The 19,658-nt window shown below is 51.8% G+C and overlaps 1 protein-coding gene across 1 annotated transcript in view; it reads left to right on the top strand.

Annotated features, from left to right (window-relative positions):
- CTNNAL1 (catenin alpha like 1) overlaps positions 1-19,658 on the top strand; it is a 474,086-nt gene that overhangs the window by 338,680 nt on the left and 115,748 nt on the right. The window contains exon 11 of the mRNA XM_082259226.1: positions 1,976-2,126. Within this exon, the coding sequence (XP_082115352.1) occupies positions 1,976-2,126 (151 nt within the window). The remainder of the gene's footprint in view (positions 1-1,975; positions 2,127-19,658) is intronic.

Here is a 19,658-nt window from a genome sequence, read left to right as displayed (position 1 = left end):
AGTTCACACTGCCCTATGCGAACTGCTGCTGTTGTCAGTACAAAGTTAATGACACCCCAAGATCAGTTTGCAGATCGCAGTGTGAACTGTGATTTCGGACAAGAATCGAATTGTGTGAACACCCATGCGATCCGATTCTGGTGCTGACAAAAAAAGGGTCCTGCACGAGTTGGGTCCTAATGCGATGCAAATTCAGCCATACAGCAATGCGGTGCGAATCACATGCGATGTCTGGCATCGCACCAGTGTGAACTGGCCCTCAAACCAGACATTTTCTGAAAGCACATGACCTGTAGAATAAAAAAATGCTACAGATTTTTTGGGCCCCGCAACAATTGCGCAGATGTTCATCATCGCTATTTTCTCAAATAATACTCTAAAATCATTAATCGTGCACATAAACACAAAATAACTTGCAAAATTCCTGCTAAATTACTACTTAAGCATCGTACTAAAGTGTACGCCCATGGAGGGCAATGTTTACCGGCACAGGGATGCACAGGTGTTCCATGCATCCCTGGTGAAGGCAGTCCCATTTATGTCAATTGAGAGGCAATGTCTGCACAGGCATAGCTGCTGTTCCAAATCTGACATCCGTGTGGGTGCAGACCCCGAACGCAGACAGTGTGAGCTCAGGGAAATGCATGTGAACCTACATGCGGCTTTGTTCGTGCAGTTGCTACATCCCAAGTGACATCAATGGGACTACCTGTGCATCCCTGTAAAGGTACGCTGTGTGAACAAGGCCTTAGGCCCCTTTCACACAAGCGGACCGATTCAGACCACCCATTGTTTTCTACTGAGAGGCTGATGTAAATGGACATGGGTCCATTTACACCCACCTGCATCTGTTCCGATCTGATCGGGTTCACTTAAAAACAGGCAGATGGGGGATCCCATTCCCCATCCACCTAGCAGATTGGATGGAAATACACGTTTCCATCCGACTGCCCCATAGACAACAGTGGGCTGTATCCGTGTCTGCTCTGAATCAGTGGCGCAGACGTGGACCTGTCATCCGCTTGCTCAGCAGGAATCAGCAGAGTCCCTCACTGAGCAGGTGGATCTGCTTGACAGTGCGCTCCATGTGTTTTTTTTTTGTTTTGTTTTTTTAATTTTGTTTTACAATTCTTTTTTAGTTTTTTATTTTTTGGTGGGGTGAGGGCGGTGGTCTTTTGTGAGATATCAGAGGTCTAAACAGACCCCCATATCTCCCTCAGGAGGGAAAAAGAGGGATGCCACTGGGGGGATGGATGGATGAGGGAGTGCAAAAGCCGGTCGGGGGGGGGGGCATTTTGTGATTTCCCCCCCCCCCCCAAAGCCCCAGCAGCACCTGGGGGATTAGTTTTAGGTGACGGAGCGGTGGGAGGTTGAGAGAATGGGGACAGAGAAGGGGTGGGGGGGGGTGTTGGAGTCAAATTTTAGTTTAATATGTCTGATCAGCGGATTGTAATCCTATCTGTTGGAGTCTGCTGAACAATTCTGTTATAAGTTCATGATCATTGAAGTGACCATGAGCTTATAGCGGGGGGGAGAAATTAGGTTCGTACAGCGGACCTGGCCAACTACAAGCAGTGTTGTAGGTCCGTATGCCATATGGACCTGGCAGTAAAAGGGTTAAAGTTGATGTTTAGAGCATTTTCATACCTATTTACTGTACATCTGTCATGGCTTTAAGGGTCAAAACTGTTTAATCTTTTACCTGCATAAACTAGTTCAAAATGATGTACAGTAAACCAATTTACTCCTAGTGCTGGTGGTTATTTTTTTTTCTGCTACCTAGTTAGAACTGATTTGTTGCAAGCTGCAAGTGTATAGTGCATTAAAAGCATAGCCTGTCACCCACAATGGGGCACAGGCTCCTATTATAACTCACAAGTGGGCACTGTAGAACTCCCATTAATTCTGTCAGAATCTGTGTTTGAGTTTAGAAAAAAAATCTTCTGTATTTAGCTTTTCATGTTGTGTGTTTCAGATTGTGTCGGCAGCAGAGACGCTAGCACTTCATCCGACTAGTAAGATTGCTAAAGAAAACTTGGATGTGTTTTGTGAAGCTTGGGAGTCCCAGCTAAGTGACATGTCCATTTTAGTTCGGGAGATTAATGATGTGTTTGAAGGGAAACGAGGTAAGAAAGATAATCCGGATTATACAAACATTTATACAAAGCTACTGGTAATGTTTAGATGTGAAAGGGTACTTTCGCTATGGTGAACCACATAATTACTTACTAAATGCCAGCTTTTAACATCAGGACAGGTACCGGGGCATTTGGCTACAGAGGTTTTAACCTGTTATGAGCATTTTTAGCCAACATTTATTTCTCTTTCCTTTATCGACGGATACAGCGCTCCATAAATCAGAACTACTGGGTTTTATTGCCTCCTCAAGGAATAGGACTAGGCAGAACAAATAACACCTGGCTATGCCCATGGGCCGTCCTCAGCTTGGTAAATAACCCCCTTCTCTGCTCTAGGTAATCAGTTTTAATCTGTCTAGTCAGGAGTAAGGACCACATGAAGACCGCAGCTACGCGCTAGTTTGGCCGCGACATAGCCTCACAGACAGAGGCTGGCCCGTGAGTTAAACGTCTGTTAGGGTCACATACGACTGGGCTTGGGTCTAAGTGGCAGTGGTTCCTTGGCCGACAGCTCCCCTACTTCGGTGGCGAGGATTCTGTCTGGAGTGTTACCCGCACCATGGAAGGGTAAGTAAAGTTCCCCCTCTCCCCTTTTGGCGTTTTTTGTTGGGGTGGATGCGGGTAACCTCCTGGGACAGTTGGACCTGCCTGCAGGGTCCCTCCTCCCGGGACGGTTGGACCTGCCTGCAGGTTCCCTCCTTCGCGGGACGGTCGGACCTGCCTGCAGGTTCCCTCCTTCGCGGGACGGTCGGACCTGCCTGCAGGTTCCCTCCTCGCGGGACGGTCAGACCTGCCTGCAGGTTCCCTCCTCGCGGGACGGTCGGACCTGCCTGCAGGTTCCCTCCTCGCGGGACGGTCGGACCTGCCTGCAGGTTCCCTCCTCGCGGGACGGTCGGACCTGCCTGCAGGTTCCCTCCTCGCGGGATGGTCGGATCTGCCTGCAGGTTCCCTCCTCGCGGGACGGTCGGATCTGCCTGCAGGTTCCCTCCTCGCGGGACGGTCGGACCTGCCTGCAGGTTCCCTCCTCGCGGGACGGTCGGACCTGCCTGCAGGTTCCCTCCTCGCGGGACGGTCGGGCCTGCCTGCAGGTTCCCTCCTCGCGGGACGGTCGGGCCTGCCTGCAGGTTCCCTCCTCGCGGGACGGTCGGGCCTGCCTGCAGGTTCCCTCCTCGCGGGACGGTCGGGCCTGCCTGCAGGTTCCCTCCTCGCCGGACGGTCGGGCCTGCCTGCAGGTTCCCTCCTCGCGGGGCGGTCGGGCCTGCCTGCAGGTTCCCTCCTCCCGGGGCGGTCGGGCCTGCCTGCAGGTTCCCTCCGCTCACCCTTTAATCCCTCCGTGAGCTGGGCTTCCCCCACTCCCTTTCTCCTCTGTCTGGACCTGGAGTCTGGTGGGGGTCCCAGGGCAGAGAATGCAGTGGAGACCCCTGGGGTCTCCCCCACTATCCCCACTCTGTAAGGTTCCTTGGATAGTGTGTGTCCTGACCTGGTAGTATGGAGGGGTCCCAGTGTAGGAGACCCCTAGGTGCATTCCCTACTGTTTGCAGTGTGGGTATAGTGCAGGGGGGGTTCCAGTGCAGAGTGCGCAGCAGAGTCTCCCCTAACGTGTGTCCTACCTTCGGGGAGGGGGTCCCCTTGCAGAGGGTGCAGCATTGCAGAGGGCGCAGGGAAGATCCTGGCAGCATGTATTAGCGTTTATAGCTGATGGTGGCCATTTTCCCCTAGTTTGGCTCGTCTCTGGGTTGTCAGCCATGTTTGTGTAGCCCGATGTCACGGGGGCCATTTTCCATTAGCCTGGGAGACGCTGGAGATTTCTGAAGCCTGGTGGGGATGCAAAAGCTCCTCCTCCTCTTCCTCTTCAGTTTCCTCTTCCGATGCCTGGGACATATGAACAGGAATGGCATCCATGGTGATGCTGGGTCTGAATTATCGGCGCTCCTCTGGTAGGGTGAGTCCTTGGGGGTGCCTGTTATCTCTCTCTCTCTCTCTCTCTCTTTAGTGGTTCCAAAAGATTATTTTTGTACTGCAAGGTCCTTAGTGTCCTAGATGGAAGTGGCGCGTGGGCACAGGCCCAGGAGAAAGTATCTGGTAGAAAAGACAAAAAAGAAAAAGAGGGGCGCACCGACCTAGTGCATTACCATAAAACCATTTATTTAAAATATTAAAAAGTGTACAAAGTACTCACAAGACTGGTGTGATACAACACGCATCAACATAGCATATGCAATCTCCAAGGTAGCCAAGGTCCCAAATGTAGCGAATGGACATGCAGATGGTCGCATGGGGCTGCTGTGGCTAGGCTGATGCGTTTCAGGGGCGAACCCCCTTCCTCAGAGCCAGAAAGAGTGCTGCTGGATCACATGCCGGACGGCCGAAGACTAAATGGGAGCTGGCCACACCCCTTCCTGCTCCGCCCCAAACCCAAAGGCGGGACAAAGGGGATGGAGGGAGGGGGAGGGGAAAGGGGAAGGGGGAAATGGGACTCATAGAATAGGAAGGACACTTGTCCCTGCCCCCCCTCGTCCATGTTCCTTCCCTGTCCCAGTACCCCCACACCTCCCTCCCTCCCCTTCTTCCCGTCCTTCCTATTCTATGAGTCCCATTTCCCCTTCCCCTTTCCCCTCCACCTCCCTTTTCTCTTCCCCCCCTTCCCTACATCCCCTTTGTACCGCCTTTGGGTTTGGGGCGGAGCAGGAAGGGGTGTGGCCAGCTCCCATTTAGTCTTCGGCCGTTCGGCATGTGATCCAGCAGCACTCTTTCTGGCTCTGAGGAAGGGGGTTCGCCCCTGAAACGCGTCAGTCTAGCCACAGCAGCCCCATGCGACCATGTGCATGTCCATTCGCTACCTTGGAGATTGCATATGCTATGTTGATGTGTGTTGTATCACACCAGTCTTGTGAGTACTTTGTACACTTTTTAATATTTTAAATAAATGGTTTTATGGTAATGCACTAGGTCGGTGCGCCCCTCTTTTTCTTTTTTGTCTTTTCGACCAGTTGGTTCTGGATACCCTTGATCCTGAAGGGGGCAGCAAGACCGATGGCTCTTTCAACACCTGAGTTTGTAGTGCATCTCTTTTTACTCCATCAGACAGCACTCGAGTGCAGGAAATTTTGTTTTACTACCAGGAGAAAGTATCCCCCTGCCTTCCTCTGCTTAGTCTGTCTCATCTGATTCTGAGCCTGATGCCGCCGTGGTCGCGGCCCGTCCAAGGGGACTTAGTATCACACCCCCAGATACATCCGATAGTGAGGATGATTCAGGTTCGGCTCCATAGGAGGATACAAGGATTTGTGGCGGGATCACGGGTTCCTCTGGCAGACACCTCAGGCGTCCAAGGGCCACGGTAAGGCCAGTGTCCTCCTTGGCTCAGGCTTCTTCCATAGTTCCTGCGAGGATCTTCCAATCATCCTGTTTGCCGTAAATGTCAATTGTCCCAAGGGCTAATCTACCATCCTGGTTTTAATGGCTTAGCTATTGAAAGCCAGGTACTGAGGTATAGAGGTTTGTCTGGATCAGTGATCCCTACTATGGTGAAGGCGAGGAAGTCGTCTTCCAGGAAGATATACAATCGTACGTGGAAAGCGTACATTTCTTGGTGTGAGTCGATTGGCGCTCATGCTCAATCCTTTTCTGTGGCTCGGATCTTAACCTTTCTTCAACAGGGCGTTTGTTCAGAAGTTGGCCTGAAGTACCATCAAGGGCCAGGTGTCTGCCTTTCAGCGACCCCTAGCCATGCATTCTTTAGTTCGTACCTTCATTCAGGGGTTCGACATGTGGCTCCACCTGTACGGTCTCTTTTGCCGCCATGGGATTTAAATTTAGTGTTTTCGGTTGTCCAGAAACCTTCATTTGAGAATATTCAGGAGATTCCCTTGTCTACATTATCTCAGAAGGTGACATTCTTCGTGGCTTTTACCTCCACCTGCAGGGTATTGGAATTGGCGTCATTATCCTGTCACAGTCCCTATTTGGTGGTCCATAGGGATAAAGTGGTTCTTTGTTCAGGTCCATCATTCCAAAGTTGTCTCTGACTAACATTTGAATGAGGACGTTGTCAGCTTCCTTGTGTCCCAAGCCAGCTCAACCCAAGGAATTTTCTTTGCATATATTGGATGTGGTACGTGCGATTCCGGCGTATCCGGCAGCTACTGAGTCCTTTCGGAGGTCATATTCGCTTTTTGTGGCTACGGATGGACCAAGAAAAGGGGCTGGCCGCTTCTTCGGTTACCATCTCCAGATGGATCAGGCAGACAGTGACCCAGGCCTATTCCATTAAAGGTCAGGTTCCACCTTTCCCTGTCATGGCGCATTCTACTCAAGCGCTGAGTGCTTCTTGGGCCTCCTGTCATCAGGCATCAATATCGCAAGTTTGCAAGGCGGCCACTTGGTTGTCGGTGCATTCCCTTTTCAGAAAATTCTATAAGGTAGATACTTTGGCATCTGCGGATGCTTCTTTTGGCTGCAAAGTTTTGCAGGCTGCTGTTTAAGAGGGGGGCTGTTCCCTCTTTTCTTTAAACTTTTTTTTTTCAGACGGGGCTCCTGTGTCCTGGTTAAGGGCACCTATGTTTAGACTTGGGTTATTTTCCCCACCCCCTCATTTTCCATTTGTCACGGCTTTTGGAAATCCCAGTAGTTATGATTTATGGAGCATTGTGTCCGTTGATGAACGAAAGTAAAAATTTAATTTTTGTTCTTACCATAAAATCCATTTCTCTGAGTAAATCGACTGACACAGCACCCTCCCCTCTGGAGTGCTAATATTTTTAATACTGTTTGCTACGTAATTGATTACCTAGAACAGAGAGGGGTTATATACCAAGGTTAGGATGGCCCATGGGCGTAGCCCGATGTTTTTTGTTATGCCTTGTCCTACTCTTGGAGGAGGCAATATAACCCAGTAGTTATGTAGCTCTGTGTCAATCAATGAACTCAGAGAAATGGATTTTATGGTAAGTACAAAAATCCCATTTCTCTTTTGTTCATTGAAGAACACAGCTCCTGATCATCTTAACCATTGGGTTATACTGCCCCCTACAGGAGTTTGACACTAGGCTGAAAAAGTCTGGCTATGCCTATGGGCAGTCCCAGGGGTAAACTCCCTCTCTCTGCTATAGTTACTCAGTTTTTTTTTTTCACACTAGTCAGGAGTAGGGACCTAGTTCCTTGCTGGGATCTCTGGTCCTGGCAATTTTTTCTTTTCAGATAAAAATTTTTCTCCTGGTTTTTTCCTGTGAGATCTGCGATCGACTGCTGGACTGGGTGACGGGCTGCATAATCTAGATCCAGTGGTCACCCCAGTCTGGCAAGCGAGCTCACGCAGACCTCTGCTCTGCGCTGGGTCGGCCGCGACATAGCGCCATCGGACAGGGGCTTGCCTGCGAGTTAAACGCCTCGTGGGGTTGCATACCTCTGGGTCTCGGCCCAAGTCGCAGCGTTTCTCCTGGCCGAAGACCCCCATTTCGATGGCGAGAGGTTCTGTCTGGAGCAGTGCCCACCTGGTTCCTGGTGTGGTGAGAAGCTGTCTCCCCCTCTCCCCCTGGGGGCTTTTAGGGTGGAAGTGGGCCCCCTCCTTGGAATGGTCAGACCCCCGGGTTCTCCTCCTTCCTGTCGGGCACCCCCCTTTCACCTGCCCCCCCTCCACATATGCTGTGGCTGTGTGGGTGATCTGGTCCACCTCCTGGGGTAGGGGCAGGGAGCTATGCTGGCGATTGGGGCTGGGGGGTGCGCCACCGGCAACAGGACAATCTGCTGTGCGGGGGTTGTGCCTGGGGGGGGGCCCTGCCAGGGGCTCCTGTCCTGCCTGGGCCTGTCCTTGAGGCCTAGGGATCCCTACAGGGTCACTGGAAGCCTTGTGGTACCGCCATTTTCTTGTAACCTGTGTGCTTCAATGCACGTCGACCATGTTTGTGTAGTCCAGTGGCAATTTTGCAGTGGTTTGCCATTAAAAATAGCAGCGGCCATGACAGTGGAGCCTTCTGGGCTACGATTTTGGCGGTGGGAGCCCCTCCTCATCCCTTGGTGCTGACTCCTGGATCCTTTCCTGATCCCCACTCGTGCAGTGCAGATTCTCCTGGTGGCTGCGGTGCCTGGTTTCTGTGGGTGGGGAGTCTGGTGGGGTCCTCTCGCTCTCTGCTGAGGATTGATTGGTGCTCTGGGACTGGCAACCGGGTGGTGCTGCCAGAGCGGTGGGGGTTGTCCCTTAGCAGTGTTTTACACATTTTTGTGGGACCCCCTGTTGAGTCTTTGGAGTATATCTCCCCCCTTATCCCCTCTCTGGGGCTGTGGGACCCACCGGGTCCCACCCATCCATTGATTGATGCACTGACGGTGGTCCTGGTGTCCCTTGTGTCCTGGGTGGAGGTGGCTTTTGAGCGATGGGCTGGCATAAAGCACCCCCTGCCTCATCTGTCTCCTCAGATCCTGAATCTGATTCGGCCGCCACAGACGTTGGCCACCCTGCTGGGTCTGCAGCCCCAATAGTGAGGATGATTCTTCTGCTTCTGCAACCATGCTCGAAAAGGCACTGATGGACGCACTGATTGTCACCTGTGCTTAAGACTTAAAGTTGGAGGACGCAGCTGCAGCTGCAACAGAGACACAGGCTCCTTTTGGCACTTTAAGTCATCCAGAGCGACAAAGGAGTTCTCTTTCCCCTCCGATTTTGACAGAATATATAATGAAGAGTGGGGATGACCAAAGTGCTCCCTTGGGGTCCCTAATGTTGCTTAGTGATACCCCTATGAGGAGTCCCTTTTTTAAGAAGTGGACTGTTCCTGCAGTGGTGGACCCTCCAGTTTTCCAGATTAAACAAGGCAACCGTGATTCCTTTAAGAACCCGGCTGACAGGAAGGCGTAGGCTGGGGGCGTGGCGTCCGCTCAGCCACCCAGGACACCAGCTACGATTGGCAACCTCAGCCGCCCGACAACATACTGGCGACCTTCCCCGACATGCCGCCGATGCCTAGGCGTCAGAAGGAACCCCCGCAGCTCAGAAAGCTGGATGGTTTCTTTCTCCTCTGTGTGACGGTATCACTGTATCTCACCGCCTTGTAATTCCTTAATCCCCAATAGTTGAAGAACAATTCGCCAAATAAGAAAACGCTGGTATCGCTGAATAATTCCACACATGAGCCAAAGCTGGAACACGACTTTACTGGAAGCAACAACAGGCATTCAAAACTACAATTTATTTTATCCCCTGCTCCCATGCAAGGGAGACACCCACAACAAATACACATTAACCAATAACACACAGGTTACAATCCACATAAAATCCCCCCCCCTCTGTCTGGGAGGTAATTATGGTACACAATGGTTAAAATAATTATCACAGGCAGGGAAAAATGCATTTTTACCCACATGCTGTAACTTTAAAACTATACATCCAATCTTTATACAAATACATATTCACAATCAACCCATTCAGGGGGACAACATATTCAAAAATGGCACGAATCAGACCAGTGGTCCAAAAGTTAGTAAAAAAGTCTCTTTGGCCTGGCTGTACACATGGCTTGTCTGCCCAACACCAGTTCTACGCAGTCTTTTGTCCTGGAGACAATTGAGAAGTGATCCACTCATCTCCCAAGGACAAAGGCTCTAGCCACATGGTGGCAAAAGACAGCAAAATACATGAAACTATATAACTATGCGGCTATGGCATAAAACGGGTATATTCAACATATCCCCAGAGACAGGGGCGTAACTGCAGGGGTTGCAATTGCAACCGGGCCCCATGCTCCAGGGGGCCTGTGCGGCTCCCCTGTACACCTGGATAGGAGGGGCGGTGGGAGAAGCATGTAGAGAAATCACTGTCCTCCCTTTTCCTCCTGTAGCTGCATGGGGGAAAATGGAGGAGATTGGTTCCTCTGTATGGTGCCCCCGCCACTCCTCCTATCCAGTTCACTTGTGTTCTGCTGTCTCTGGGCCCCTGTGCACTCCCCTGGTCCCCCCCCAACTGTGCTAAAACTGTGCTCCCTTCACTCTCCTGCCGGCTGCTGCAGGGGATGTGTCACAATAGAGAACCAGGAAGGGGTCGGTAAATGTGTAATTTACCAGCTCCTTCCTTTTCTGAATGGACAGAGTCATAGTCGGTGACATTGTAAAAAAACAAAATAAAATGATAAAAAAAATACAAATAAAATACCAAAAAATAAAAACTACTGACACCAGTGGGTGAACTTCCAGGATCGCAAAGGTCACACTTGCGACCGGGCCCTGGAATTCCACCACCGTGGGGAGGCCCCAAGATGGCAGGAAGGGGGCCCACTGCAGAACTTGTGAAAGGGTCCCGCTGCTGGACCTTAATAAAGGGTCCTGCAACAAGAGTAAAGGGCCCAAGGATCAGTGGGAAGAGCCCCAGGCTTGAAGGGAAAGGCCCTGATCAGGGCTCCGGGGGGCCCTTCATGGTTTCTTGCACCGGGGCCCTGAAGGTTCTAGTTACGCCCCTGCCCAGAGAGCTTAGATCTGAGCGCACATTATTACTGAATGGCGCTCAGATCACATACGTACAGATTCAACAGCAGGAGAAGAACAAGTGTTTCAACATAGGACCATAGTCACATTGTAAGAGGCTGACAAGTAGTCCTCTCCAGGTACTCGTGGCAACTCAAAAGAGGGGAGTTTGTCACAAACATATAAACAAATCCTCAATATAGTCTTTTAAGCAGGGAGAGGTAACATGCGAACAGACATAGAAGGGCATCCTTCACACTCTGCATCGCTGGTCTCCAACAAAATGCCTCTCCTCTGCCAGGAGCCCAGCAAAAAACAGACCCCGCAGGGAGTCCCCTCCTGACACTGACCACTGCACAGCCATGGAGCAGACTCTCCTCCAGACCCATTTCTGAACTCTCCAGACCCCATGACTGCCTTTCTCACCGGAGGCCGACCCATGTCAGACACAGTTTTAAAAAACATGTTGTTGCCCCTGCGGTCTTCCATCCATTCAGATATGATGCAGTGTCTGCAGCAAATGAAGCAGGACGTGCAGCAATTGGGCGAGAGAGTGGATGCAGTGGTGTACCCTATCCTTCAATGCCCTGGTTGATGCTCACAACAGCCACTTTGATGATATCTCATGGCTTAAGGATAAGATTGCAGACCTGGAGGCCAGGTCTAGAAGGAACAATTGCATAGGGAACAACTTTTTAATGTCTGGAGGTGTCAGCATGACTCAGAAAGAGACTATACTTTCTTCTCCTCCAGACATCAATCCTATTCACGTGTCGACATGTTCTTTACGGATCTGTATTTGTTGGGCAGGACCTCCTCCATGTCCATAAGAAGCATCACATGGTCTGACCATGCGGCTGTGGAGATGGTCCTGGAGGTGGGTGCACCTAGAGAGCGCACTTCGGTCTGGCATTGTAATACCAGGACCCCCTTACAGATAATCATGCGTGAGCATGCCTGGCAGACTTTTTTTCAACTCGACACCCTCTAGGTGGCTCACAAGGCCTACATGCGGGGGTCTGTATACAGCAGAGAGCGAGGGCTAAAAGACAGTACCACCTCAAACTCATGGGCCCTCCTCTCTGAGATTCGCGACCTTGAGATCTCCCACAAAACTACCCCCACTCCCTCCCTCGCCTCAGACCTAGCCCACTTGCGGACCTCTCTAAAATCTCCTCATGGAGCAATATGACAGCCACCTTAAACCACTCAAATTAACTTACTATGCACATGCCAATAGGGCTGGTAAACATCTGGCAAATATAATCAAGGCCAAACACGCCAAATCTAGAATCGCCCATCTACTACACCCCCAATTAGGATCCAAACTCACCCATCCCAGAGATATCACAAATTAATTCACGAGATATTACAGTTCCCTCTACAACTTAAATCAGGACCCCACAACAATTTTTTGACCAAACTATACTTACCCGGACTTTCGTAGGAACACCTGCAAATTCTGAACGCCCCCTACACGCCCTCTGAGATTTCAAAAGCTATCTTGTCTCTCCCCTACGGTAAGTCCACTCACTTCGGGCACGGTATCCTCGCCTTTTCAGATCACGAACGGCACTCGCCAGGGATGCCCTCTCTCGCCCATGGTTTTTCATTTAATTATTGAAGCCCTAGCGGAAGCGATCCGCTCACACCCCGACGTTGACGGTTTTCTCTTTGGCGACGAAATACACAAGATAAACCTATTTGCCGACGATATTGTTATCCTACTCACCAACCCTTCCAAATCACTTCCGGTGGCTCACAAAATTTTGATGGAGTTCGGCGCGGTCTCCTACTACAAAATTAATGCCTCAAAATCATTAATTTCTCTTACGTCCTCCGACAGTCGCCGCCTCTTCATATTCGTCACATATGGGGTATTAGACTTTGCTCCGAAGGAGTAGCTAGGCAACAGAATATGTTAACATTAAAGCTTTTAACATATCCCACCCTCAAGGGGTGGTCCCCTCAGTCAATACCCTCCTACTTCCTGCAACCATATCTCAGTTTCAATGTCTAGCTTGTCAGGAGTGGCTGGCTCTCTCTGTGCTGGGGCTTTGTGCCCCAGACTCTTTCTTCTTTTTTGATTTTTTGTTTGAGTTTTCTCTCTACCTTTACTTAGCTGTTCTTTTTGTCAGCGTTAGTTCTTCGGATGAAGAGGATCATGCGGGCTGGGTCTCGGGCTGATCCCCCTGGTCGCAGGTCGTGGGTCAGTGGCTTCCCAGCCTGCCATCGAGCGTTCAGCCAGGTAACGCTCCTGGCACAGTGAACGACCCATCCCTGTTCGGTGCAGGGATGATTGGTGAGGTGGCTACCTCACTGGACGCTGTGCGGTTTCTTAACCCCCATTCTGTGCGTCTTGTATGCGACTCTCCCTGCCTCATGTTCAGCGGCTTGTTCGCCTGTGCGGGTCCCCCACGCCAATGTGAGGTAAGTGTATCTATGTGGGGACCTGTCTGTCTGGGGGGGTGTCAGTCTGGGACTGTGTAACCTGCCTCTGTTCACACTGTTTGTCTCCCTATCACTTGGCTGCATGCTGTGGGCTGCAAGGGGGGGGGAGCTGTGTGACACTGTGTGTGTCAGCCTTTTCAGTGTGAGAAGCTGTGTGCTGTGGGGCATGTTTTTGGGCATGTTTGGGCACTATACAGCGATCGCTGCGGCGATCTGACATGTTTTTTTATAATGACATGTGTGCATTACTGTACTGTGGAGCGGCGGTTTCGGCGCCAAACGGCGCCATTTTGCCTACGCTCGCTCCGGCCGCATGTTCTACATGCATGGCGGCCATTTTCTTGTAGCCTCCCATAGGCTTTCATAGAGCGCCCTGGCAGCATCACTTCCTCTTCTCCAGGAACACCGATCGAGGCAGCAGCAGCGGCGAGGGTCTCCTCAGGTTATATCCTTCCTATCCATTGCCTGTGTCAGTTTTATTGTCCCTGTGGGGGTCTCATTGTGCTTGTGTGTGGTGCGGTGGGCTGCGCTCGCCGCGCTTGTTAAAGGGGCAGTTAACCCTTTCTTATCCGGCATTTGTAATAGGGGCAATGGATTCTCAGGAGGGCAAATTTCCTACCGCCTTGGTGGAAAGCCAGGGGACCGCTGTTTCCCCCCCAGGGGGGGATTTAGCCACTATTGTGGCTGGCCTTGCTGCTCAGGTGCAGATGCTGGTGGCTGCTCAATCTACTAAAAGACCCAGAGTTTCTCTTTCCTCTGATTCTGAGGGTGAAGGGGATGGGGCTGTTATGGCGGGGGCCTCCTTATCGGGGTCCCGCTCCTCCCTGGATCTAGTGGGGTCCGAGGTGGAGGCTGAAGTTGAAGGGGTTGATAATTCTCCCCCTGGCTCGCCTGAAGAGCTTGCAATCATGGATGAATTGATTGCTTCCATAAAACAAACGCTGCGTTTGCAGGATGAAGTGTGTCCCCCCGCTGCCTTGGCGGCTTATGGGACGCAGAGAAAATGCAGGACGCCGCAGGTTTTTCCCTGCAATGATGATTTTCAGCGCGCTGTTAAGGAACAATGGCGCAATCTGCGCAAACCTTTTGCTGTACCAAGTAGGTTCAAGCTGCGTTATCCTTTCTCGCCTTCCACTGATGAAAGGTGGTGTGTACCACCCCCAGTGGATCACGCAATTGCGGTTTTAAACAAATCCACTGCGATTCCTGCAGAGGATTCCCCTGTGTTCCGTGATGCCACGGATAGGAGATTGGAGTCTCTTGCCCGTCATACTTATTCTGTTACGGGTTCTATGCTTAAGGCTCTGTTTGCCTCTCTCATGGCGGCCCAGGCGGTCGCAAGTTGGACGCAGATGCTTAGGCGCGTCCTAGTGGCCGATTCGGCCTCGCCGGCGACCCTGGATATGGTGGATCAAATCCACCAGGGTGTCATGTATCTGTGTGATGCGGACTTGGACCTAGTCCCGTTGGCTGCACGTGTGCACAGCGTGGCGGTGTTGTCTCGCCGCCTGGTTTGGTTGAAATGTTGGTCGGTGGACCAGTCTTCACGTAAGACCTTAGCCAATCTGCCTTATGATGGGTCTCGCCTTTTTGGGGAGTCCTTGGATGTGTTGATTAAGGGGATCACCGGAGGTAAGAACACTTTCTTGCCCCATTTCCCCAAGGCTAAGGGGTCTTCTGGGAAGAAGCATGCTAATTTTCGGCCCCCTCAGGGGTCCTTTCGTGCCTTTCGGTCGCACTACAAGGGCAAACCGTTCAAAGGTCAAGGCTCTCAGAAAAAGCCCTGGTCTGGAAAACAGAAGTCCGGTCAATCCGGATCCGCAGCCCATAACAGTGCGGCCTGAAGGGGCGCCCTCACCCAGTTTTGGGGTGGGGGGACGCTTGCTCGGTTTTCTTCAGCCCTGGTTGGCCCACGTGCGGGACAGATGGGTTCAGGAAATCGTTCGATCTGGTTACAAGATCGAGTTTCTCTCTCGGCCGGAGAGCAGATTTTTTCCCTCAAATCTTCAACTGTCTCCAGAGCGTTTACGGGACCTGCACCTGGCGGTGCGGGACCTGAGGGCTCAGGGAGTGGTAGTTCCGGTGCCTCATCGGGACAGATTTCGGGGGTTTTATTCCAATCTGTTCACCGTGCCCAGAAAGGAGGGCAAGGTTCGTCCAATTCTGGACTTGAAGGCTCTGAACCGCTCTGTGCGGGTTCGCAAGTTCCGCATGGAATCCCTGCGGTCGGTGGTGGCTGCCCTGGTTCCGGGGGAATTCATGGCCTCCATCGATTTGAAGGATGCGTATCTTCACATCCCCATTTTCGAGGGTCAACAGAGGTACCTTCGATTTGCCATTGCGGAGGATCACTACCAGTTCGTGGCGTTGCCCTTTGGTCTCGCCTCGGCTCCGCGGGTCTTCACCAAGGTGCTTGCACCGGTTCTGGCATTATTGAGGGCCCAGGGCATTTCTGTCCTGGGGTATCTGGACGACATTCTGGTTCGGTCTGCGACCAGCCAGGGTCTGGAGAAGGACCTGTCTGTCACGATGCAAACTCTGCAGGAGTTTGGTTGGACGATAAATTTTCCAAAGTCGACGCTGAGTCCGTCGGTTCGTCTTCCCTACCTGGGAATGATTCTGGACTCGGTGCAGACGAAGGTCTTCCTGCCGGAAGACAAACTCAGAACTCTTCAGGAGGAAGTCAGGTCCCTCAGGGACGTTCCGCACTCGTCTCTGCGGACGTGCATGAGATGTCTGGGATTGATGGTCTCGGCCTTCGAGGCGATTCCCTTCGCCCAGTTTCACACGCGGGGTCTCCAAGCGGAGATCCTGTCCATGTGGGATGGGCGACCTCAATCTCTGGATCTTCAAATCTCGTTGAGTCATCGCACCAGAAGAGACCTTCTGTGGTGGCTCCAGTCCCCGATGGTGTCCGGGGGCAAGTCGTTTCGTTCTATCTCGTGGACGGTGATCACCACGGATGCCAGCCTGTCGGGCTGGGGTGGTGTTCTGGGTGTTCTGTCCGCCCAGGGAACTTGGTCGGAGGGGGAGTCTTCCCTTCCGATCAACATTCTGGAATTGCGTGCGATAAATCTCTGTCTTCATCGCTGGACGGACCGGCTGCAGGGCTGCCCGGTTCGGGTGCAGACGGACAATGCCACGGCGGTGGCCTACATCAACCACCAAGGGGGCACCAGGAGTGCCCGAGCGGCTCGAGAAGTGGCCGACATTCTGTCTTGGGCCGAGACTCATGTCCCGGCGATAACGGCGGTTCACATTCCGGGGGTGGAGAACTGGCAGGCGGACTATCTGAGTCGCCAGACCCTGGATCAGGGGGAATGGTCTCTCCACCCGGCTGTCTTCCAGTTGTTGTGCGCGAAGTTGGGTCTTCCAAATGTGGACCTGTTCGCGTCTCGTCTCAACAACAAGGTGAGAAGGTTCGTGGCAAGGACGCGCGACCCTCGGGCAGACGCGTCGGACACGTTAGTGGCCCCGTGGCATCAGTACAAGCTGATGTACGCGTTTCCACCGATTCAGTTGCTGTCCAGGTTCCTTCGCAGGTTACACTCGGAACGCAGCACGGTGATTCTTGTGGCACCGGACTGGCCTCGCCGGTCCTGGTACGCAGACCTCGTGAATCTGGCGGTCGACGCCCCGTGGCGTCTGCCTCTTCGAGACGATCTTCTGTCTCAAGGACCGATATACCATCCTGCTTTACAGTCGCTGGCTTTGACGGCCTGGCTGTTGAGACCAAGGTCCTGAAGGAGAAGGGTCTCTCCCCAGAGGTCGTTCATACTTTGATCAACGCGAGGAAGTCTTCCTCGGGGAAGGTTTATTACCGTACTTGGAAGGCCTATTTTGCCTGGTGTGAGTCCGGGGGGTTTTCACCCCGCACGTACTCGGTTTCCCGAGTGCTGTCCTTCCTTCAAACGGGTGTCGATCAGCGTTTGGCGCTGGCTACGATAAAGGGTCAGGTGTCTGCGCTGGCCGTTCTGTTTCAACGTCCCGTGGCTTCCAACTCCTTGGTTGGCACCTTTGTTCAGGGAGTGCGGCATCTGGTTCCTCCTAGGAGGGATCCTCTGCCCCCTTGGGACTTGAATCTCGTTCTATCTGTGTTACAACGTGCTCCTTTTGAACAGATCAGGGAGATCTCGTTGTCTATGTTGTCCAAAAAGGTCGCCTTTTTGGTTGCGATCACTTCGGCTCGCAGAGTGTCGGAGCTGGCGGCTTTGTCCTGCAAGTCTCCGTATCTGGTTGTTCATTTGGATAAGGTGGTCTTGCGACCTAATCCTTCTTTTCTTCCGAAGCGAGTTTCGGAATTCCATCTTAATGAGGATATTGTCTTGCCTTCGCTGTGCGCGAAGCCTAAACATCCAAAGGAGGTGAGATTACATTCTTTGGATGTTGTTCGGGCGATAAGGGTTTACCTTAAATCGACTGAGTCTTTTCGAAAGACGGACTCCTTGTTTGTTCTTCCAGAGGGTCCTCGGAAGGGCATGGCGGCGTCGGCCTCTACCATCGCCAAATGGATCAGGCAGACCATTGAACAGGCCTATGCCTTGCAGGGGAAGGTTCCCCCTGTGCCTGTGAAGGCGCACTCTACTAGATCTCTGAGTACGTCTTGGGCCTGTCGTCATGGGGCTTCTGTAGCCCAGGTGTGTAAGGCGGCGACTTGGTCGACCGTGGACACTTTCACAAAATTCTACAAAGTAGATGTTCAGGCATCGGCGGATGCTTCCTTTGGCCGCAAGGTTCTTAGTGCGGCGATTCCCTAGGGTCCCTTGTTGGGGACCTCTGGCTGTTGGGATAAGTTTTTTATCCCCTGGTTATTTGTCTTTTCCTGGGTTGTTGCTCCTGTTGAGCAATTATTTTTTCCTGTAGCCCAGCTGGTTTCCTTCCTTTGGTAAGGTTCCTTTCTTTGATGCGGAGACTGCGTTGCCTTTCGGCGTGGATGTGTTTCCCACCCCTCATGTTTGCACTGCTTTGGGACGTCCCCATATGTGACGAATATGAAGAGGCGGCGACTGTCGGAGGATGTAAGAGAAAACGGAATTTTTATAAAATCTTACCTGTAAAATTCCTTTCTCTGAGTCCTCCGACAGTCGCCGCCCCCGCCCCTCTTTTGGGGTTTGGTTGTATACTCTACTGCTATTCCACTGAAACTGAGATATGGTTGCAGGAAGTAGGAGGGTATTGACTGAGGGGACCACCCCTTGAGGGTGGGATATGTTAAAAGCTTTAATGTTAACATATTCTGTTGCCTAGCTACTCCTTCGGAGCAAAGTCTAATACCCCATATGTGACGAATATGAAGAGGCGGCGACTGTCGGAGGACTCAGAGAAAGGAATTTTACAGGTAAGATTTTACAAAAATTCCGTTTTTAAATCTTGCTGTCCATCCTACCCAGGCTAGCTCGTTAGAATACACATGTCCGTACCCTTGGACTACAGATAAGATCCTGTATCTTGGAGTCAACTTAACCCCTACCGTCTCTAAACTCTTACCTACCAACATAGAACCCCTCAGCAATAAAACCATTAAGGAAATGACGACCATGGCAAAGGTGGAGTTATCCTGGGGAGGTAGAATGGCCGCATATAGGATGACTATACTACCCAAAATTTTGTATTTATTTAGGGCCCTCTCTATCTCCTTCCCAGCCACATGCCTGAATGCCCTATCGGGAGACATGTGCAAATTTATCTGGCAGGGTAAGAGGGCCAGGGTGGCTACCTCCACCTTGGCACTGCCCATACACATAGGAGGTGCGAAGCTGCTGAACCTACGCAAGTATTACTGGGCCACTCGTCTGGAACAATTTAAAGGTTGGTTTCCCTGTGCCGACATTCCCCTATGGTCCTCCATAGAACGATCTCTTATACCCACTAAGGACCCCCCTCTGCTCCTCCTGGGTGACCTCTGGCTCCCCTGGGATACTTCTTTACTCCCTCCTACTGTACAAGCCTCCTTGCATGCCTGGAGGATGCTTGGGGTCGCGGGGGAGAAGCTGGTGGTTCAGTGCTCGGTCCCGGTGGCTTTGCTACCACTAAAACTACTCGAATCCAAAATTAACTCTTTAAGGATCTCTGCACTCGCCCCCTTTGGCGTCACGGAGCTGTCGCAGTTCTACCTGGATGGTGGCCTCCGCTGCATAGATGAGATGCTACGAACCTTTAAAATACCTTCCCTACTCTCCTTCACGGTCCTGCAAGTAATATCTTTTCTTGGGAAACACCCCATCAAACAACCCCGCGTACCCCTTAAAGCCTGGCAATTCCATCACTCCGAGAAGACAACGGTCAAGGGGATCTCTATATTCTACAACTCTCTCTTTGCCACGCACGACTCCCCAAACTTCACATCCATGCTCAGATGGGAAACTGATCTACACCGAACCTTCACCCCTGCCCAATGGTCCATTGCCTCTCGCTCTACATACCAGTACTCTGACTGCACAACTCACTAGGAGATGATGCTATAAATAATGAATCGCTGGTACTATATGCCCTACAGGCTAGCTAAAATCTTCCCATCCCACCCAGCAACCTGTTGACGAGACTGTGGACAAGTGGGTACGTTAGGCCATGTACTTTCGGACTGTCCCTCGCTCACCAGCTTCTGGAATCGTGTTTTCC

The sequence above is a fragment of the Pelophylax lessonae genome (assembly GCF_965119305.1).
Source record: "Pelophylax lessonae genome assembly, chromosome: 5".
NCBI lineage: Eukaryota > Metazoa > Chordata > Amphibia > Anura > Ranidae > Pelophylax > Pelophylax lessonae.
The sequence above is the reverse complement of the archived record's forward strand: the minus strand, read 5'-3'. Positions and strand labels throughout refer to the sequence as shown.